The sequence below is a fragment of the Entelurus aequoreus genome, linkage group LG12 (assembly GCF_033978785.1).
Source record: "Entelurus aequoreus isolate RoL-2023_Sb linkage group LG12, RoL_Eaeq_v1.1, whole genome shotgun sequence".
Taxonomy (NCBI): Eukaryota; Metazoa; Chordata; class Actinopteri; order Syngnathiformes; family Syngnathidae; genus Entelurus; species Entelurus aequoreus.
In genome coordinates this window covers 22,856,563-22,877,538 of record NC_084742.1, presented here as the reverse complement: position 1 = coordinate 22,877,538, position 20,976 = coordinate 22,856,563, and the positions used below count along the sequence as shown (strand labels likewise).

General features: G+C 39.5%; 1 protein-coding gene across 1 annotated transcript in view; it reads right to left on the bottom strand.

The window, feature by feature from the left end:
• Window positions 1-20,976, bottom strand: part of LOC133661773 (multiple PDZ domain protein) — a 74,427-nt gene that overhangs the window by 45,801 nt on the left and 7,650 nt on the right. The window contains exons 2-11 of the mRNA XM_062065239.1: window positions 19,141-19,229; window positions 13,458-13,624; window positions 8,575-8,739; window positions 8,361-8,503; window positions 7,554-7,704; window positions 7,353-7,475; window positions 5,344-5,565; window positions 5,157-5,265; window positions 4,726-4,814; window positions 3,167-3,383 (exon numbers count right to left, since the gene is read on the bottom strand). Of these exons, the coding sequence (XP_061921223.1) occupies window positions 3,167-3,383; window positions 4,726-4,814; window positions 5,157-5,265; window positions 5,344-5,565; window positions 7,353-7,475; window positions 7,554-7,704; window positions 8,361-8,503; window positions 8,575-8,739; window positions 13,458-13,624; window positions 19,141-19,156 (1,402 nt within the window). The 5' untranslated portion in view covers window positions 19,157-19,229. The remainder of the gene's footprint in view (window positions 1-3,166; window positions 3,384-4,725; window positions 4,815-5,156; window positions 5,266-5,343; window positions 5,566-7,352; window positions 7,476-7,553; window positions 7,705-8,360; window positions 8,504-8,574; window positions 8,740-13,457; window positions 13,625-19,140; window positions 19,230-20,976) is intronic.

The window sequence follows — 20,976 nt, the reverse complement described above, 5'->3', positions numbered from 1 at the left end:
ACGACCACTCTCCAAACTGAGCTACGCCGTCCCAAGTTGAATGTGCAAGTTTTGTCTTTTGTTGAGACTTACAAAGTGTTTATACTGATGGTATTGTAGTTATTACACACCAACTGTTTGATTGTAGCGTGCATCTTAGTTGTAGTTCTGATTTTCAAATTGTTGAAATTGCTACATAAAATCACAAATGAAAATCAGCAAAAAGCCAAACAACACCACTTGCACATTTGCATGTGAGTGCGGGGAACCTGAGTTGACCACCGACCGCATCATCACCATCTGCCCCCTGTACAAACCACATTCTACTGAGGGCCTCTAGAGTGAGGCTAAACGACACAGATCTGGATGTTTTAGCATGATACACGAAAAAAGAAGGTGTGTATGGCATATCCACTGTAAATTAGCATCAAGCTGGCACCTTACTTTTATCGGCTTTCTATCAGGCATGCTCACTTTGTTAGAAAATTACAAAAATTTTATTATTCGTCTGTTTGCTCACCAAGTGCTTGAGATGGTGCTGAGCCTGCAACCCGACATGACGTCACGTGCAACAAAGGTACCGAAAAATGGTACCGTGTGATTTTACGTGAATTGGACTTCCGTCGGTACCTATAAAAGTACTGAGTTCGATACCAATCCCAACACACAACTCAACACTTGTTATCCTAGAAATACTTGTGAAACGTCCCTAGGTGTCAGTGTTTTCACAGAGGGCCCCATTCTCCGTTTTGCAATTAAATTTTTTTCCCCACACATAAAGTTACGCACGTTCCCCTTATCTTTTTTTAAAAATGTTATCTTTTTTTCCCCCTCTTATTTGTATTGTTGCAACCAGCCTGCAAACACGTCCACCAAAAGTGTGTAAGTCCGGAAAGAAGGCGTGCTCATTACTAATAGCGTGGACTTTGCCGTCATGCCTTTTTTTCTAGGTTGCGTAAAAAGAATGGGTGTTTTACTACTGCTTGTAAATGTAATTGAAATCCATGAAAAAGATAAGACTTTAAATTTGAAAAGGCTTTATCAATCCATGCAGGGCTTGTCACGTATACGTGTGTCGTCATGGTGATGTAGTGCGTATGCTCCCACAACAGTGTCTTCTTCCTGGTTGGATGTGAATATTAGGCAGAAGATGAAACTGTGTTTCACTTGTCATTATAACTACCCTGATGTTATTTATGATGTTAAAAGTTCTGTTTAGTACATATATTTGTGAAACCGTGACACATCAGAGGGGCCAAACAGCTGTCTGTGTGTGTGCTTTTTTGCGAATGTGCAAGAGCGAGGGAGCGCAACAGTTTGATGTTAACTGTCAAAACAATATAAATGGAATCAATCAATAGACACTACATTATACATGTATTTTCTGTTAAATAGTTACGTAGTTCAATGACCACGGCCCTGTAGTATTGAACGTCCGTAAGTACCAGGATGTCCATACACGGTCAATATACACGGGGTCCCCTTCCGCTGTGGTCGAACTCACGAAACAACGATGTGCATTTAGATTTTTGATAGTTGGCCCTAGTGTGTGAGTGTGAATGCTTGTCTGTCTGTCTGTTGTGTTGGCCCAGCGATGAGGTGGCGACTTGTCCAGGGTGTACCCGGCCTGGTATGAGTTCCACCCCACCCTCCCTTCCCCCCCAATACTGAGTGGCATTATGGTCCTTTTATCATCATCTCAATGCATGTTTCCATGTGCCTCAATTGAAGCGATGAGAATAAATCTGATAGTTTTCCGGAAGTTTATTTTATCATTTTACTATGTGTAGTGTACACTGCATTCAAACTTCAAGTGCAATATAATGTTTCACCTTCTTGGAGCGCTGGACTCATTGCAGCCTCAGAGGCGCGTAAGAAAAAAAGTTGATTGGAGAATATGCGGAGGGCCCGATTTGACAAGGAACTCTCACATTTAAGACTTTCTCCACCAAAAGTGTACATTGGATGAAGGTGCGCTGTGACAGCAATAATCCACACAACTACACAGCTTTTTTCACCTAAGTACATGGGAAACTAGGGCCCATGATGCATATAGTACTTTGGCCTCAGGCTAACCTAATATCCATCCATCCATTTTCTACTGCTTGTCTCTCTCGCGGGGGCGGCTGGAGCCTATTCTACCTGTATTTGGGCAGAAGGCGTGGTACACCCTGGACAAGTCGCCATCTCATCGCAGGGCTAACCTAACAATTAGGTGAAATGTATCTGATATTGTTCGAATATGTACCTAATATTTAGGCCAAATGAGTCTACATAATATTTCAGCCTATGATATCCTTAATAATATGGTCGCAAGTGAACCTAATACTCCGGTTCATTATTTTATCATACATGACCAAACATGGTCAAGGATCACATTGAGTTTTGGTGGCCCATTGTAGTAGGATGGTGGGTTGTGTAGGAGGGTGCTGGGACATTTGGACATGTGCATTTGGGAGTTCGCAGAGGGTTGGGTTTGGTTTGCCTGCGGAGTTTGGGGTGCGTTTTTTCTGTTCCATTGAAGGGTTTCGCTCGTGGGCCTGACGTCCTTAGCACATATGAGTTGTGTACATTGAACACAGGAAGTGAACACGTTTATTTGTTTAATATTGTGGTATGTAGAATGGGTAGGATTAAATAAGTTATTCTATTCACAACACCTTTTTCGCACATGTTCAGTTGTGTAATTAACAAACTCAACATTTTCTCTGCAGGGGTACCTACCTGTATTAATTTGGGTTTACCCCAAAAATGTGGCCTGGGTGGACCTAATGTCAAAGAGGTGTCCACCAATAAACCTAATATTTTGCCTCTTGTGTGGCTCTAATAATGTGTGCGCACAGGTTTTGGCTTTACGTTGACCTAATATTCTGACCTTAGGCATACCTAATATTTTACCCTTTGGTGTACCGAATATTTCGGCCAAATGTGTCCCCAATATTTTTTGGTGTACCTAATATTTTCACCGCAAATGCATCTAATATTTTGGCCTCAGGTGTAAAAAATATTCACGTCAAATAAGTACCTTAATACATAATGAACCAAATATTTTGGCTTCATGTAGCCTTGATATTTTATCTGCAAGTGTAATTGCAGTAATATCAGCAACATAATATTTTGTGTGTACCTGATATTTTTGCTGTTGGTAAACCTAATATTTGGCACCACCCGTCGACCCTTCGCTTACCTTGTTCTGCTTCCTTCTGCTTCTCTATCACCTCCAGCTCCATCAGAGCAGCGGCAGCCAGTGGGGGCAGGACGGTAACGACGGGGGCCACGGCAGGGGGGATCTCCTCAGGCCGGAAGCCTCGGCGAATCAGCTTGAGGTGGACGGCCTGGCCCGTGTGACGCAAGACTTCCACTGCTTGTTGATTAGTGTAGCCCTGGATGTTGACGCCATCCACCTGCAGGGGGCAATAAATAAAAGTAAAGTAAGTACTCAACAAGATATTATTCAATAACTAAAAAAATTGTTTTTATTTTTTTTTAATTCAGATAAAACAACACTAAGATTAGTGTGGGATAATTGCTGTTTAATTTTGTAGTTGAAATGCTTTGCATCAATTTCAAAGAAACTTTAAAATGGTGTTATCCTTTATAATTTATATTTAAGTGGACTAAATTTTATGTAATTTTACTTGACAAAAATGTAAAATTTAGCAAACTAAAACCATATATATTCCCACTAAATCAATTTTGATGACAAGAGTATAACTAAAATCAAAACACATTTTGTCAAAAAAGAACAACATAAAACTCATCTATAATTAAATCTGAAGTAAATACTGCTGTAAATTTTACATTGATGATAATTCGTACTTAATGTCAATAATATCAACTTTCCAATGCAAAATGAATGAGCCATTAACTGTTAATTCATCATCATTATGTAAATCCCCACACTGCTTATTAGGTCTGCGAATCTTTGGGTGTCCCACGATTCGATTCAATATCGATTCTTGGGGTCACGATTCGATTCAAAAACGATATTTTTCCGATTCAAAACAATTCTCTATTCATTCAATACATAGGATTTCAGCGGGATCTACCCCAGTCTGCTGACATGCAAGCAGAGTAGTAGATTTTTGTAAAAAGCTTTTATAATTGTAAAGGACAATGTTTTATCAACTGATTGCAATAATGTAAATTTGTCTTAACTATTAAATGAACCAAAAATACGACTTATTTTATCTTTGTGAAAATATTGGACACAGTGTGTTGTCAAGCTTATGAGATGCGATGCAAGTGTAAGCCACTGAGACACTATTGTTAATTTATTTTTATTTTTATAAATGTCTAATGATAATGTCAAAGAGGGATTTTTAATCACTGCTATTTTGAAATTGTAACTAATATTGATACTGTTGTTGATAATATTCATTTTTGTTTCACTACTTTTGGTTTGTTCTTTGTCGTGTTTGTGTGTCCTCTCAATTGCTCTGTTTATTGCTATTCTGAGTGTTGCTGGGTCGGGTTTGGTTTTGGAATTGGATTGCATTGTTATGGTATTGCTGTGTATTGTTTTGTTGGATTGATTAATTTAAAAAAATATAAAAATAATAATAATAAATAAATAAATAAAATAAAATAAAAATAGATTTTTTAAAAATGAGAATCGATTCTGAATCGCACAACGTGAGAATCGCGATTCGAATTCAAAACAATTTTTTCCCACACCCCTACTGCTTATACGGTTGCAAATTATACTAGCAATTATAATCATTAATATTAATAATAGATACTTACAGCCACTATCTGGTCTCCCACATGAATACGTCCATCTTGATCCACGGCGCTGTCCTTTGTGATGCTCTTGACGAAAATACCAGACGGTTCTAAGGAGTCAAGAACAATTACAAATAATTTTAAGACATATTTTTAGATTTATTTTTATTTTATTAGTTTTTTTATTCATGGTCTACAAAAACAAATAATTTAAAATATGCATTTCCAAAGGGTTCAATAAGGTTATGTTAAATCCTACCTACATTATATAAAAACACACAACTTAACATAATAACATAACAGCATAAAACAAGATAATATAGCGCAGCATTACTTAAGATAACATAACGTAGTATAGGACAGCATATCACATCATAACAGCATAGAATATCTTAACATAATATAGTATAGTTAAACATCATATAGCGTAATGTACAGAATAGTAGTGTAACCTGAATTTTTATCCCCAACATAACCAGCAATCGTGATCCCCAGGCCTTGGTTGTTCTTGGTGAGGCTGACGTCAAATCCTCTGGCCCCTTCGTCCCCCCCTTCATAACCCTGTTAAAACAAACAGATAATCAAAACATATCGTATTATGACATTTTGCATCATTTTGCTTCAAAGGCAACGACCAACCTTGTCCACCTCCTGTCTCTCCTGCTCCTCTTCCTGCTGGATCTCTTCCGGTGTGAAGGAGGACACAGAGGGATTTTCCACATCCACGTGTCCCCTGGTAATGACAAGTTTCACCCTGTTGCCACACTGCCGCAGGACCTGTGCCACCTGCTCGCTGCCCATGCCGTACAGGTCGGTGTCACCAATTCTTAGAATGTGGTCTCCGCTTCGCAAGCGTCCATCCTGAAGCCCACACAACAATTAATTAAAACAATTGTGTCTTATAGTGGTTGAGATACATTGTAAGAACATCTTAGATCATTAGAACATCATAGATTATGATAAGCAGAACAATCTCAGTTCCATCATCATCATTCGGTTCTTTTAGCTCCACCCTTTTAGGTACCATACATATTGTGATTAATGCCCAACATAAGGGTACCAAAGCCCCCTGCCAACTTCATACAATTCAAACTCATAACATTTTGTACCATACCCAACAAAAAATACAAACCCAGTACTACTTATTTGAAAATTGCACTGTTTCAAAAGCAAATAATACTAATATAATACTAAAACTACTACTCCTGCTACAATAATATTGATTCGCATTTTTACATTATAATAATTTTCTGTACTAAATATTATTATTATTATTACAGCTAAGCCAAAATAATATAGAAAAACTGGAAAAGCACTCAGAGAGCTCAGACCTCTGCCAGGTCCTACCTTCCAGTTGTAAAAAAGTACTAAATCTAGACGATGATCCAAATTACTCCCAAAATGTAAAGCGTGTTCCTCATTTGACATTTCCTGGAAGTTGAATCAAAATGTGGCCATAACTTTTAGAATGAAACAGAGTGAAGCCTCTTTGTCAGTCATCCCCTGTGTTTGTCCCTGTGGGTGGAGGTGGGGCCGCAAGCATACACCCACACACAGAAGATGAAGCTCGAATCGTAAACTAAAGGTAACATAGTAGAAATAATCTGTATCAGGCCCAAAATCTAATCAGTTGTACCTTATACATTTCCTGAATATTTCATTTCAATAATCTATAAACATTTAGATTAATAATTTACTAAGGTATCTGTTTTGGCTTTACTGTAAAACAGTGGTGTCAAACTCAACTTGATCGCAAGCCAAATAGGATTTATTTACCCAACCTGCGCGCATACGCGACGAACAACACAAAAGGGTGATTAAAAAAAGATTCAGGATATTTCCCGGACGCTGATGTACATTGTAAGCAGACTTTTGATCGCATTTATTTACTATTTAGAACGCATAAAAAATACATCCGTCGTCCTGTATTTCATTATGGTTGTGAACGATAGGCAACATTCCAAAAAGAGTGCAGTTTCCCTTTAAGAGTTCTATTTTCCGAAAGACTGAGCGTACATAATGTGTCCTAAATGGTGATGGGATGAGCTCGGAGAAGACAAGGAAAAGGGATGGTGAGCAGGGCATCTGCTCTGTGTGTGCGCGCTGTAGGAGTGACAGCTGTGGATGTCATGTTAATTTGGCGTGGTTGTTCATTTTATTAAAGTGATTGTAGATCGACCTCCACATGTTCCTTTCAACATCCTGGCAGAAGCTACAATATTTAATATCCACACAAAAACATCAGAATCCATGAGGTTGCTAATTTTCTTTGGGAGTCCGGTAGACAGAGGCAATTTCCGGGAGTCATTTGCAAGAGTTGGCAAGTCTGAGGACGAGGCATTTACCAATAAGCTTTGTTGTCATTACAATTATTACTTTTGACTGTGTGATCATGCATCTTTATTGTGTTATTTTGTACAGAAAGAGTTTAAAATAGTTAATTTGGCGTCATTTTTATTTGTGTACAATTAAATTATTGCCACTTTTGGAGGTAATCTGGCACCCTTAGTAAAAATGGTTAGTGCAATAATAAACTAGGGTGAGTCCGAGTACTCAGACTCTTTATTTTTTGCCGTACAGGCCGCTTACATGTTGATTCTCAAATGGTCAGGAGTTTGACACATACTGAAAGAGATATGTGCAATTACCTGGTCCGTAATACCTCCAGGAAGGATGGTCTTCACAATAACACCGGTCGTCTTTCCTCCCACGATACCAAAGCCCAAGCCGGTCCCGTCATTGACCAACTCAATGGTCTCCACATGTTGCCACTAGAAATAAAAAAAATAACTTGGCGGCTGATTAATATTGAAGGTTTAATCATTTAGTGTCATGCAAGCTTCTCTTACCAGCTGAGGTATGGGTCCTCGGGCCACGGTGAGCTGCACCCTCTCAGACGCCTTCTGCAGGATGCCGATGGCCTGCTGGTGGGTCACCGTCTGATCCAGGGGCTGGCCGTTGATGGCCAGAATCTGGTCGGCTTCTTTTAGCTTTCCATCGCTACGGAGCCAGGTAAAAGAAAGCAAGAAATAAATCCAATTTGGCTTGTAATAGGGAGAATAGCGTAACTGCTGTGACTATGGTGACGCCAGATTGTTTAATTTAGCACAGTGTGAGACTTTAGCATTAGCATCATAGCTGAAGCTAATGTTCAAAGCATTTAGTTGGTTTTATTTATCACATGAATGATGTTACTGATGATTAGTAACATTTTGCAGTAAAAAAAAACGGAATTAAAGTAAAAGCACTCATGCTGGAACAGAAAAAATATTCGTTTCACCTAGAGGTGTTTTAAAGGTATAGCTTTGCATAAAATGGGTTGTTGTTAAAAAAAACTGAGCAGGGCAGTAACACTGTCGTAAAAGACAACAACAAAAAATAATAAAGTAAAAATACTGGTGCACTATATAGTGAGGAAACAGGAGAATTAACCTAGTGACCTTTTTGCATTATTACTCTCATTAAATTGTGTTGCTCTGTTTGAACTGAGCAGTGTACGTTAGTGAGTTCCATTCCCTGCTCTATGGTTGTCGTCACATTTGTTTGCCAACACTTGGACAATTATCCCACGAGATTTGTTGATCTCGTGACTTTTTTCCTTTGAAGCATTTTCTCCCCAAAAAATCTGCAAATGATGCAACTTTCCGTTAGCGTACCTGTGAGTCACGCTCCCCTCTTGAATTTCCTGTATAAAGATGCCGAGCTCGCCGCGGTTTTCGCTCTTCAGGCCCACCACGCTGAATCCCAGACCGGCTCCCGACGCAGGCTTGTGCAAGTCTACGTGAGCCACGTAGCGTCCCTGCATCACACACATGACTGTAACTTTTGGTCTTTGAACGCATTATGGTAGCATGCTAGGCGTGGCCATACCTGCGCCATGGTCTGAATAATCTGATTGAATTCTTCGCATGATGTCTTGACAGTAGGCGTCACTGTCAAGATGTCCGAGTGAGAGTCGTGACTGCTGTTGTGTTGTTGTACCGTCGTCACATGATCACTGATATCACTTCCACGCAAAGCAGGTGTGACACCTCCCTGTCAGAAACAAAATGGCGTTAATGTACTGTAAATATCTGTCATACAGTGAGTGGATCTTTGAGGTGGGTCTTTAAAAACTGCAGAGCACTCGTGTCATTTGGAAGATCTTTGACTTGCATTTTTTTTCAGTAGGTCTTTTTTTCTGGGGCAAAGTGAAGCAAAAAAGGGGGGGGGGCTCACTAGGAGAGATGAAAATATGTGAACAATGCAGTGGGAGGCTTTTGAGTGGAATTTAAATTAAAAAAGGGCTGCTTGGACAGATTGTACGGTATGTTCCACTAATATTTTAACCCTAGTATGACATCTTTAGTGATACAATCATGTTTTTTACTCTTAGGCTGTGTTAAATTAATGTAGGTCAAATTTGCCCCACAAAAAATCTTCAGAGAAACTCAAGGTGACACATTTGTCTCTCCTGACCCAAAAAGTCTGCTAAAAATGCCATTTGTGATCACATATTTACTATTTATACCACATTATGAACAAACATGATCCTCTATGTTGATATTTAAATTTAGACGACTAGATTTCAGTTTTTAGCTTTTATCATATGTCCACCAGATGGCGCTACTTTGTCCAATTCAAAGCATGCAGCAAAACAAAGTGGAGTAATGTAAACATACTGTCATGTCTGTTGATCATGTTTTTGTTTGGCCGTGTGCTGTTTGTTTTGTGGACTCTTTTTTTAGTTCCTGGTGTCACTTCCTTGTTTGGTTTGGTTTCCATGGTCACCCATTAGTTTTCACCTGTCATGTCACGCACCTGTTTCACGTTTTGAGTCACGCACCTGTTGTTAATCATGTCTGTGTTATTTAAGTCTTTCTTTCTGTTCACTCGTTCTGCGTTCATTGTCTTTATGTCACACCAGTTCAGGTATCATTCTGACCAAGTAAGTTTTCATAGTCCATGTCATAGTTTCTGTTAACTAGCAGCTTCATTTGTGTTTTAGGCACGCTTGCCTTTTTTGTTGTATTTTTGTGGTTATGGTAGTGATTTATTTATGTTAAATAAATCCAAGCCTACCTTCACGCTGTCGTCCGGAGCCGTCTTTGCACTGGAAGAACAACCCCGCAACACGCTGCGACCCCCCTACGTGACACATACTAGTCTTTGAAGAGTTAAACGCCTCTTTAATTCACATTTGATTGGTGCTGTATATCGCAGGCTTGATTAAAGTGGAAAAAATAATATACTGTTTATTATTTACATCACCTTTTGAGAAAGGGACATTTTTTAATCGCAAAGGTCTTGAGCGTGACTTTGTTTTTCCTCTGATGGCAGCTAAGATTGTATGTGTTTAGAGTATTTTAAAGCTTTGCTTTTGCTTGCTGGCTCTTCTTCTGTTAGAAGATAGGGGTCCATCGTCCCTAAGAATTATGTGCTCTGTAGTGACTGTACAAGCCAATACGAGCTTTGAAGTTTCTGCCGCATATGGGACAGACCAGACCAGGTGGTATTATACATTTTGGCATGACTCTTCTTTCCAGTCTCCTCCTCCTTTTTTCAAGTATCATAGATGTTCTTTTCTCCTCATACTTTGTCACTCCTTCACTGACTGCAGTTCTCCATGTTATTCTGTCTTTTGCTAGGTCTTCCCAGTATGTAGTATCTATTTCACATTGTTTCAAAGTCTTCTTTAAGCAATCCTTGTAGCGTTTTCTCTGCCCACCAACATTTCTTTTCCCTTCATTTAGCTGACAGTACAACATCTGTTTTGGCAGTCTGTCGTCATTCATCCGTACGACATGCCCTGTCCATCGTAGTTGGTATTCAACAATTGTACTCTCTACACAAATATTTTAAAGCACTCATTAAGGGTTAAACCACTTTAAAAAGGAGTTTAGATGGCTCATTTGGGTTGGGAGGCCGTTCGTCCACCGATCCATCTACTTTCTGGCTCTGGTGTTGCTATGGCATTGAGGCCACAGTAGTTACAGTGGCCGCTCTGTGGTGGGTGGGTGTGTGTGCGTGTGTGTGCGTGTGTGTGCGCGTGTGTGTGTGTGTGTGTGTGTGTGTGTGTGTGTGTGTGTGTGTGTGTGTGTGTGTGTGTGTGTGTGTGTGTGTGTGTGTGTGTGTGTGTGTGTGTGTGTGTGTGTGTGTGTGTGTGTGTGTGTGTGTGTGTGTGTGTGTGTGTGTGTGTGTGTGTGTGTGTGTGTGTGAAGTGGGGCAGAAAGAATTTCTTCAATGTGCAAGAAGCAGACTGGAACTTTAATCCTCTTAGCTAACAAAGCACCTTTGCGACATGCTATGCTAACAAAGGCTGATACTGTGTTACAATATACATTTTTTTTCTAGGCGCTTTAACCTGACAGTGCCATGTGCTAAACTTTAGGATATAATCTGTTAATATACTGCTCATCTGCAGTAGTAATAAAAAAAAACCAGCACATCAAGGCATCCAGATGGTCGACGACAATGCTGCTTTGTACCGAGGATGGCATTGTGGCTTGTGCAGCCCTTTGAGACACTAGTGATTTAGGGCTATATAAATAAACATTGATTGATTGATTGATTGATTATAGAAATATTGTATTTGGAGATCATTTTCTGTCAGTGTTTCCCAAACATTCAAATAAATATGGACTGCCACAAATCGATGTGGCTCTACCTGTTTGTCCATGCTCATGAACACATAAATATAATGTCCCGCATGTTTTGTAATGTTGATATTCAGAAACCGTGTGTCCGTGAATGCACCTTGCTGTGAGTGTGATTGGTGGATAATTAATTACTGCTGGTGTGGAGAGTGACGGGAAAATATGTGGAGAATGAGATGCCACATTATAATGGGACTGTAACTCTGTTTGTTAACCAACCTCATACGCACCTGGTCTGCCAGAGAATAAGAAGACAGGAGGAGTCAATGTTGCCAACTCAGCAACATTATCGCCATATTTAGCGACTAATCAGACCCCTCTAGTAGGGCTGTACAATTAATCTAATTTCGATTTCGATTTCGATTATGGCTTCTCATGATTATGAAAATGTAACAATAAAAAAAAAAAAGATTAATGGGCCGCACAACGTGCATACAAATTCTGGAGCTTATAACGGTAAAACAAGTGAGGAACGAATGAGTGAAAAAAAGAGCATGTCTACTAGAAGTTTGGGATGTCAACACGATTGCTACTTTTTATTTCATACAACACTAGTATGCCTAATCAATAATCACTAAACTCAAGAACAGAAGTAAGGCATGATTTTCGCATCACATAATTGGCCAATAAAATAGAATACGCTGTTAAACGTAGAATATTAGGGACATTTACATAAATGTGAGTGAAATGTTGTCATTATAATGAGAAGGAACATTTGTATGGAAAAATAATGCATTCTGTACTGCTCATTCATCTCCAAATCACTCAATCGCTCCATCCTAAACTAAAAAATGCGGCCAATTAAAGCACCGACTAAACTACAAAGCTAAAACGAGCAAGAACAATCCATACACCCAAAGCACATCTCATCTGCTTGTGTTTTTGTGAATGGCATCATCGATGTAAGTGTACAAACAGCAGTAGCAACTTGAGAGGCGTCTTCTCTTTTTTTTTATTTTACAGCCTCAAGTCGCCTCTACTTGTCAAGCTGAGAACAGCAGCACATTTTCCCCTTTCACATAATTATTATGCTTTAACCCAAAATACTGGTCAAAATTGTCCAGATATGTATTGTGTTCCGCATTTAATTTACAAATATTTATTTTTTATTTTTTATACGACACAAAAAGCACACACTATGGTGGTAAAATAAGTGTAAAAAGTTAAAAAATGGAATTAAAAACAAAACTTAAAAACTAAATATGTTTTTTTACATTGCAATTGTTATATGAATTTATCGTTATTACTGGTATAATACATTTTACTTGTTGTGGTTGATTCGTTACTAATTTATATATAATTATTTTGTGTATATATATATATATACCGGTATATTTATTTATTTATTTATTTTAATTTTATTTTATTCTTTTTTTTGTCCTGTCCCCACACCTTCCAGCCTGTCTTCTTTTTTTTCTTCTTTTTCTATCCCTTCCCGCTCCGGTCCGGCTGCGACAAACGGTAAATATGTCCAAACATTTAATAAAGTCACATACGAATAAGGAAACAAGAGAAGTATCCAACACTTCTCTTTTGATAAGTAAATCTGTACAGCAGATATGAGCATTTACATCAACAATATGATTTGCCTCAACGGGTGGACAGAGCAGACTTCAAAAAATAAAATACAAATATTTTTTTGATTTACTTGGGACATCCCGCGGGCCAGATTCGGCCCACGAGTCATAGTTTGGTGACGCCTGGTTTAACCTACCAATTAATTAATTAATTGGCCATGCTCTCAACAGATCATCAAATTCACAACAAGACCTACTGTTTACACTTTTAAATTAAACATTAAGAAGCTAAAATGAGTCAATATTTTTAAAGTATATAGCGAAATAAAAAACCTACCTGTTTAATAGGTGCCAAAATGTCAACTATATGACACATATTTACATAGGCTGAGTACACAAACTTATCAAACAGTCGTATTTTAACACCAAAACCTTTTTGTACTCAACAGAAATAAAAGACAGTAAAATGAATGTGTGAGTTTCCTTAGTCAGTCCCCGACTCCCCAACCACCTGGTCATGAAGTGAATTGCAGTCCTGTGGGACAACACTGTTGATGATGTCATCCAGTGAGGGCACCTGTAAACAGTACGTGTGCTTTACCTGGTCTCTGAGCTGCTGCACGGCTTTCTGCAAGGCCAGGATCTGGTGGAAGAGGGGACTCTGGAGCACCGACCTGAGCAGGCTTAGCTTCTCCTCGGTGGGCACCTCCCCCCGCTCCTTCAGCTTGGCCTGGAGACGCTCCACCGCCTGCAAGGCGCGTTGCGTGTCTGCAAGGCATCGCATATTTCAGTGACAGGTGTGTATGTGTTAGGGAGGGGGATAAAGGCAAGACAAAACATGGGAAGCCATTATTCATTCTAGGTGGGTTCGCTTAAAGGGGCTGTTTGCAACATTTACACAGATGCCTAGAAGGCGGCAACTTTCCAAAGTGTTTTACACAGTATATCCCGCTCTCTCACGGCTTCTCCTACGTAATGGCGTAATTACGTATGCGCATGTGCGTAAACACATGCACGTGCATTAGCTTTAGGTGTTGTTAGCTAATAATAGCAATTGAAAGTAAATACTATCATAACAACAACATGACTGGAAATTGGTCGTTGCTTCTCTTGGATTGCTTTTGTATGTGTGCACGCGCTCTCTGCACCTACATGTGCCGGGTGAGTGACATTTGTAAACACCAATCATTTTATTCAAGCCGGTAAAAAAAATATTACATTAACCGTGAAAAATATATACAAAATATATTCTGCTAAACCATTGATGGTAACATAAGCTAGCTGGTGGTGTTCTTGTTATATTTTTTGCTTTGAAAATTGCTACTGTGAGGAAGTTGCAAACAGCACCTTTTAGTGTTTAGTAAATTGGGACCAAAAATCATGCAATATTATCGCAATGCATTTTAACCATAACACGTCAAAACTTTTTAAAGTCATTTTCCACTGCATTGCTTAAGTCCTACCTATTATTAAGTCAATATTCACGCAGTCATTGGTTAGTCATCACACCGCAAACCTAAATGGACGTGTTTTCCCTCAGTTTGTGTTTTTGTCATTACTCACATTACTTTTTTTTGTTATTTATTAATGTTTTGGCAACTTGTAGATTTTCGTTGGTAGGTTTACATGTCAGTCATTACACACATGGCCACTGATTGGTCCTGGTGTCATTTAACATGTGCATACAGTATGTCAATCCATTCATCGATTTTCTAACACTTGTCCCTATAGATCAGGGGTCCCCAAACTACGGCCCGCGGGCCCCGAGCGTCCAAAATCAGGCCCGTGTGAAGTCCCAAGTATTACATTTTTAAAAAAATAAATAAGTAAATAAAACATTTTTTTTTCTTCTGTCTTTTCTTATCCACTTTGTACCGCTTGCTACTCACGGTGTCTCCTAGCCGCTCAGGCAAATCATATTGTCTAAAAATGCATTTTCTCATCGATAACGTGACATCATTGCGCGCGCGCGCGTGGAAAGTGCGCTATATATGTCTTATATATATATATATATATATATATATATATATATATATATATATATATATATATATATATATATATATATATATATATCTTTTATATATATATATATATATATATATATATATATATATATATATATATATATATATATATACATACAGCCCGGCCCCCGGCCAAATTGTTTTAACCCAATGCGGCCCCCGAGTCAAAAAGTTTGGGGACCCCTGCTATAGATGGTAATCAAAAACCGGTTCTGGTTCACAACCAGTTCCTAGTATAGCAAGTCCATGGAATTGCTTGTCATTTTTTTAAATGATTCCCTTAACGATTTCTCTGGGGAGAGGTATGACGTCATTATGTCAGACAGCAACATGGCGCCCATGGCGGCGGAAACGCTCTGAAGCCTTTTTACAAGAAAAGATTGCAACAGCGCTATTCGTAATAATTGCAAGGCTGCTATTTCATCAAGAGAAGGACATACCAGTAACAATTGAACACACAGCAACTATAAATGAATGTGACGTTTTTGACCGCTCTGATGTCATCCCAGCAGCAGTCATCCGGCGTTAATACAACAGGTACTAACAATTAACGCCTATAATGTTAGCGCTATTATTTGTTAAATTTTAATAAATGCCTTCTCATTGAGATGCGAATGACGAGAGACAAATTCTGACTGCGCCAAGGCGAGCACGTCTGCTGCTTTGCAGCAACTAAGTTTGTGGCCAAAAGCTTGCACCCATTTGCCGCAGTAGACGCTCCTTTTTTTCGGTAGGCGAATGTTCAATTGTAGTCAGAGAAAAGTTGCATGTTTACCTCCAACCACATTTTCACTGAGTCATTCCACTATACAGGTGAAACTCCAAAAAATGTAATATTGGGTAAAAGTCCATCCATGTCCAAAAACTTCACTTCAAATGTGAAACTAATATGTGATATTAACTCGTTACATGCAAAGTGAGATACACTGAACAGCAATACAAACACAACATTTTAGTTTTTGCTCCCATCTTTCGTGAGTTGAACTCAAAGATGTAAAACTTTTACTATATACACAAAATACCTATCAAATATTGTTCACAAATCTGTCTATATCTGTGTTAGCACATTGCCACTGATATTGCACGTTTTGAGGCAGCGTGCATTTGGCATGCTGACTGCAGGAATGTCCACCAGAACTGTTGCCCGTGAATTGAATGTTTATTTCTTTACCATAAGCCATCTCCAAAGGCGTTTCAGAGAATTTGGCAGTACATCTAACCGGCCTCACAACCGCAGACCATGTGTAACCACACCAGCCCAGAACCTCAACATCCAGCAGTTGCACCTCCATGATCATCTGAGACCAACCACCCGGACAACTGCTGCAACAATTGGTTTGCATAACTAAAGAATTTCTGCACAAATTGTGAAAAACCGTCTCAGGTAAGCTCATCTGCATGCTCGTCGTCCTCATCGGGGTCTCGACTGCAGTTCGTCGTCGTAACCGACTTGAGTGGGCAAATGCTCACATTTGATGGCGTCTGGCACGTTGGAGAGGTGTTCTCTTCACGGATGGATCCCGGTTTTCACTGTTCAGGGCAGATGGCAGACAGCGTGTGTAGCGTCGTGTGGGACAGCGGTTTGCTAATGTCAACGTTGTGAACCGAGTGGCCTATGGTGGGGGTGGGCTAATTCTATGAGAAGGCATATGTTATGGACAACAAGTGCATTTTATTGATGGCATTTTGAATGCATAGAGATACCATGACGAGATCCTGAGGCCCATTGTTGTGCCATTTACTTGAGACCATCACCTCATGTTGCAGCATGACAATGCACGGCCCCATGTCGCAAGGATCTGTACACAATTCCTGGAAGCTAAAAACATCCCAGTTTTTGCATGCCCAGCATACTCACCGGACATGTTACCCATTGAGCATGTTTGGTATGCTGTAGATCGGCGTATACGACAGCCTGTTCCAGTTCCTGCCAATATCAAGCAACTTTGCACAACCATTGAAGAGGAGTAGACCAACATTCCACAATCAACAACCTGATCAACTCTATGCAAAGGAGATGTGTTGTACTGCGTGAGGCAAATGGTGGTCACACCAGATACTGACTGCTTTTCAGACCGCCCCCCTCCGTTTAATCAGCATCTTGATATGCCACACCTGTGAGGTGGGATGGATTATCTTGACAAAGAAAAAGCGCTTACGAACACAGATTTAGACAGAATTGTGAACAATATTTGAGAGGAATAGGTCTTCTGTGTGTATAGTAAAACTTTTACATCTTTGAGTTCAACTCATGAAAAATTAGAGCAAAAATAAAAGTGTTGCGGTTTTTTTTGTGTTCATTATATGTCAAGCCTTTATTCATTATAATGTTGATGATCATGGCTTACAGTTTTTGAAACCCCACATTTTCTGAGATTTTCAATTTCAGGTTGTCATAAACTCCATCCATCCATCCATTTTCTACCGCTTGTCCCTTTTTGGGGTTGTCAGCCATAATCATCAAAATGTTAACATATAAAAGGCTTGACATATCTCACTTAACATGTATTGAGTTAATATCACGTTACTAAATGTTATATTACAGTGTAATTTCAACATGACTTATTTTGTTAAATTCTACAAAATATTTATTTATTTATTTATTTAAGTTTTTTTTTTTCTATTATTTGTGCGTGCCTCTTAAGACCTCACTTTAGGCTTTGTGAGGTCATGTTACCTCAAAACAAAATTTATGTTAATCCACCTTCTTGTTCTCGTTTTTGCCAAATTAATAATCGATAAGAGAACCGATAAAGAACTGAATTGTAGAAGTAGAATCAAAAGTGGAATCGGAACCGGAAAAATCTTATCGATTCCCATCCCTACTTGTCCCTCTCAAGGTCGCGGGGAGGCTGGAGTCTATCCCGGTGCACCTATTACATGAAATGTGCCCAGAAATTGAATAAAAACTAAAATTACACCATGAATAATATCTTAGTTGCTCAGACAGTAATGTGTTTGTATAAGTTTAGATTGGGGTTTGTCGTTTATTAATGGGGAAAGATGTTAATGTCTATAAGCTAGCGAGCTGGTGCGAGTGAAGTGAAGTGAATTATATTTATATAGCGCTTTTCTCTAGTGACTCAAAGCGCTTTTACATAGTGAACCCCAATATCTAAGTTACATTTAAACCAGTGTGGGTGGCACTGGGTCTTGCCCAAGGACACAACGGCAGTGACTAGGATGGAAGCGGGGATCGAACCTGGAACCCTCAAGTTGCTGGCACGGCCACTCTACCAACCGAGCTATACCACCCCAGTCAGTCAGTCCCTAAATTGATCAAATCTCAATTTCCCCTCGGAGATTAATAAAGTATTTCTGATTCTGATTCTGAAGTGCAGTTATCACACTTTTAAAACGGTAAAACTAACCATTCAGTGTTTTTCAGCGGTTATCATTACTACCGTTTATTGTTACATCCCTAGTTATGCTACACAGCATCAGTGTTTGGTTGTGGTGTCACTTAGAAATTTTTTTACCTTTTTTTAGTTATCTATTAAGTTTGGGGCAACATGTTGAGTGTCATTGGTCGGTCTATGTGTCAGTCATTATACAAAGCACCAATGATTGGTCGTGGTGTCACTCAGTCTGTACACATGTCATTACATGGTGGGTAAATGTTATTTGTTTATGTATTTTCCGAAAAAATTTCAAGTCTCATTGGTCAGTCCAAATGCCAGTCAGACATTATACACAGCAACAGTGCACTCAGTGTGTGTGTGTATGTCATTACCTTTCGATGAGTAAATGTCATTCATTTATTTACATTGAATGTCATATGTATTTTATCAGGCCACATGTTCAGTCTGATAGTCATTGGCCAGGTTTTCAGTCACTGTTCACTCAGTCATTGCAGAATGACCTGCATGTGGGCTTACCGAGCTTTTAGTTTTTATTAATATGATGGTTTTCATTGCTCTTTTTCTGCCCCTAGGGTACAAATGAATAAGCGTGGACATAAATATCGTGCATGCTTGCCAGACCAATATCTGGACAAAAATGAGCCAATTTCCAGTAGACTGCTGTTAGGTCTCGCACAAAGCTGATTTGTTGTTTGAACAAAGGCCGTAAAAAACACTTGAGCCTAAGCATGTTTTTGTTTTTTCGTATTGAAAGTACACAGGCAACCTTATCACATGTATTGCTTTAGACGTACCATTCTGTTGCAGCAACAAAAGTGATGCTAGTATGTCTAGTTGCAGCCATATTTTTTTGGAAGCCGCAATTTAGGCCGCAGTTAAAGAAAAGTAGACTCACCCATTGTGTCGATCATTTTTAAAGCTCCGGGCGGATGGGATTTCTCCCCATCGGCAGGATTTTTAGCACTTGATCCCGTTTTTCAAGGCCTGTGGAGCAAAATATGACATTAGCCTTTCTGATTTTCAGTCACTGTTCACTGAGTCAGTATGTTTACATGCACCAAATAAGTCATACTCCCCGAATGACATATTTGTGTCTTCATGTTCATTGATAATGTTTCTCTATAAGCATCAAGATTTTGTACTTTCTTCGGTGGTCCGTAAAACACATCGTAGTTGCATGCTGTGAGACAAAGTGCAATTCAAATACAATTTTGTCCAACGCTGCCGCAGACATACTGTGTATTTTTCATTTTCTTCTTTCACCTCATCCTTGTTCCCAAATGCTGATGCTGTGTATGAATGTACAAAGGTGAAGTTTAATTATGTTTGTTACAGTTATAGTTATGTGGCGTTCAACGCTATTGTCCTCCAAAATGATTTTTTGGCCTCAGTTCCAATCCGACTTCAAGTCCCGACAAATTATAAAAGTGAAAATGTTTTATAGCGAATAACTAAAGTAAACATAACACATTTTCATGAAGCTTTTCTTATTCCATACATCCATCTATTTTCTACCACTTGTCCCTTTGGGGGTCGTGGGGGTTGCTGGAGCCCATCTCAGCTGCATTCGGGCGGAAGGCGGTGTACACCCTGGACAAGTCGCCACCTCATCGCAGGGCCAACACAGATATACAGACCCTTTACCTCCCTGCTTGACACTCAGCACCGAGGGTTGGAATTTGGGGTAAATCACCAAAAATGAGCCACCGCTGCTCACTGCTCCCCTCACCTCCCAGGGGATGATCAAGGGTGATGGGTCAAATGCAGAAGATAATTTCACCACACCTAGTGTGTGTGAGACAATCATTGGTACTTTAACTTTTACTTTAACATTCAAACTCATATTCTAGGGCCAATTTAGTGTTACCAATCAACCTATTAAACTTTGAATTTGCTAGTATTGCTGTAAATCTGATGATGTTTGAAATGTGTGGTATTAAATGGTAACTAAACAAAAGAAAAAACACTATTGGCTCCCATTTTAATTATTTGGATTTTCGGCTTCCCGTATCCAGAGACTTACTTCCTGAGTTTGTAAACAGTAAATAACAAGAAAAAAAAAATTCCGGTCTAATCACTTTAGTATCTTGTATATACTGTTGCTATAGTATGTATCAATAGTAATAGTAGGTATCAATAGTATCAACATCTGGATCAATTACCCCTACTTTACATTAAAGCTTTAGCTGTTAGCTTCTTGTGTCGTCCTGCTCAGTGTGTGTGTGTAGCATGTTCAGCCATTTCTTTTCCTCTCGACCTCTAGTGAAAATGTTACTTGGAAAAAACTTCTCAACTATCCATTCATCCATTTTCTACCGCTTGTCCCTTTTGGGGTCGCGGGGGGTGCTGGAGCCTATCTCAGCTGCATTCGGGCGGAAGGCGGGGTACACCCTGGACAAGTTGCCATCTCGTCACAGGGCCAACACAGATAGACAGACAACATTCACACTCACATTCACACTCTAGGGACAATTTAGTGTTGCCAATCAACCTATCCCCAGGTGCATGTTTTTGGCGGTTGGAGGAAGCCAGAGTACCCGGAGGGAACCCACGCAGTCACGGGGAGAACATGCAAACTCCACACAGAAAGATCCCGAGCCCGGGATTGAACTCAGGATTACTCAGGACCTTCGTATTATGAGGCACATGCACTAACCCCTGTGCCACCGTGCTTCTCAACTACTTTCAGAAAAATTGGTCGGTGGCCTATCGATCGGCATATCCCTTATCA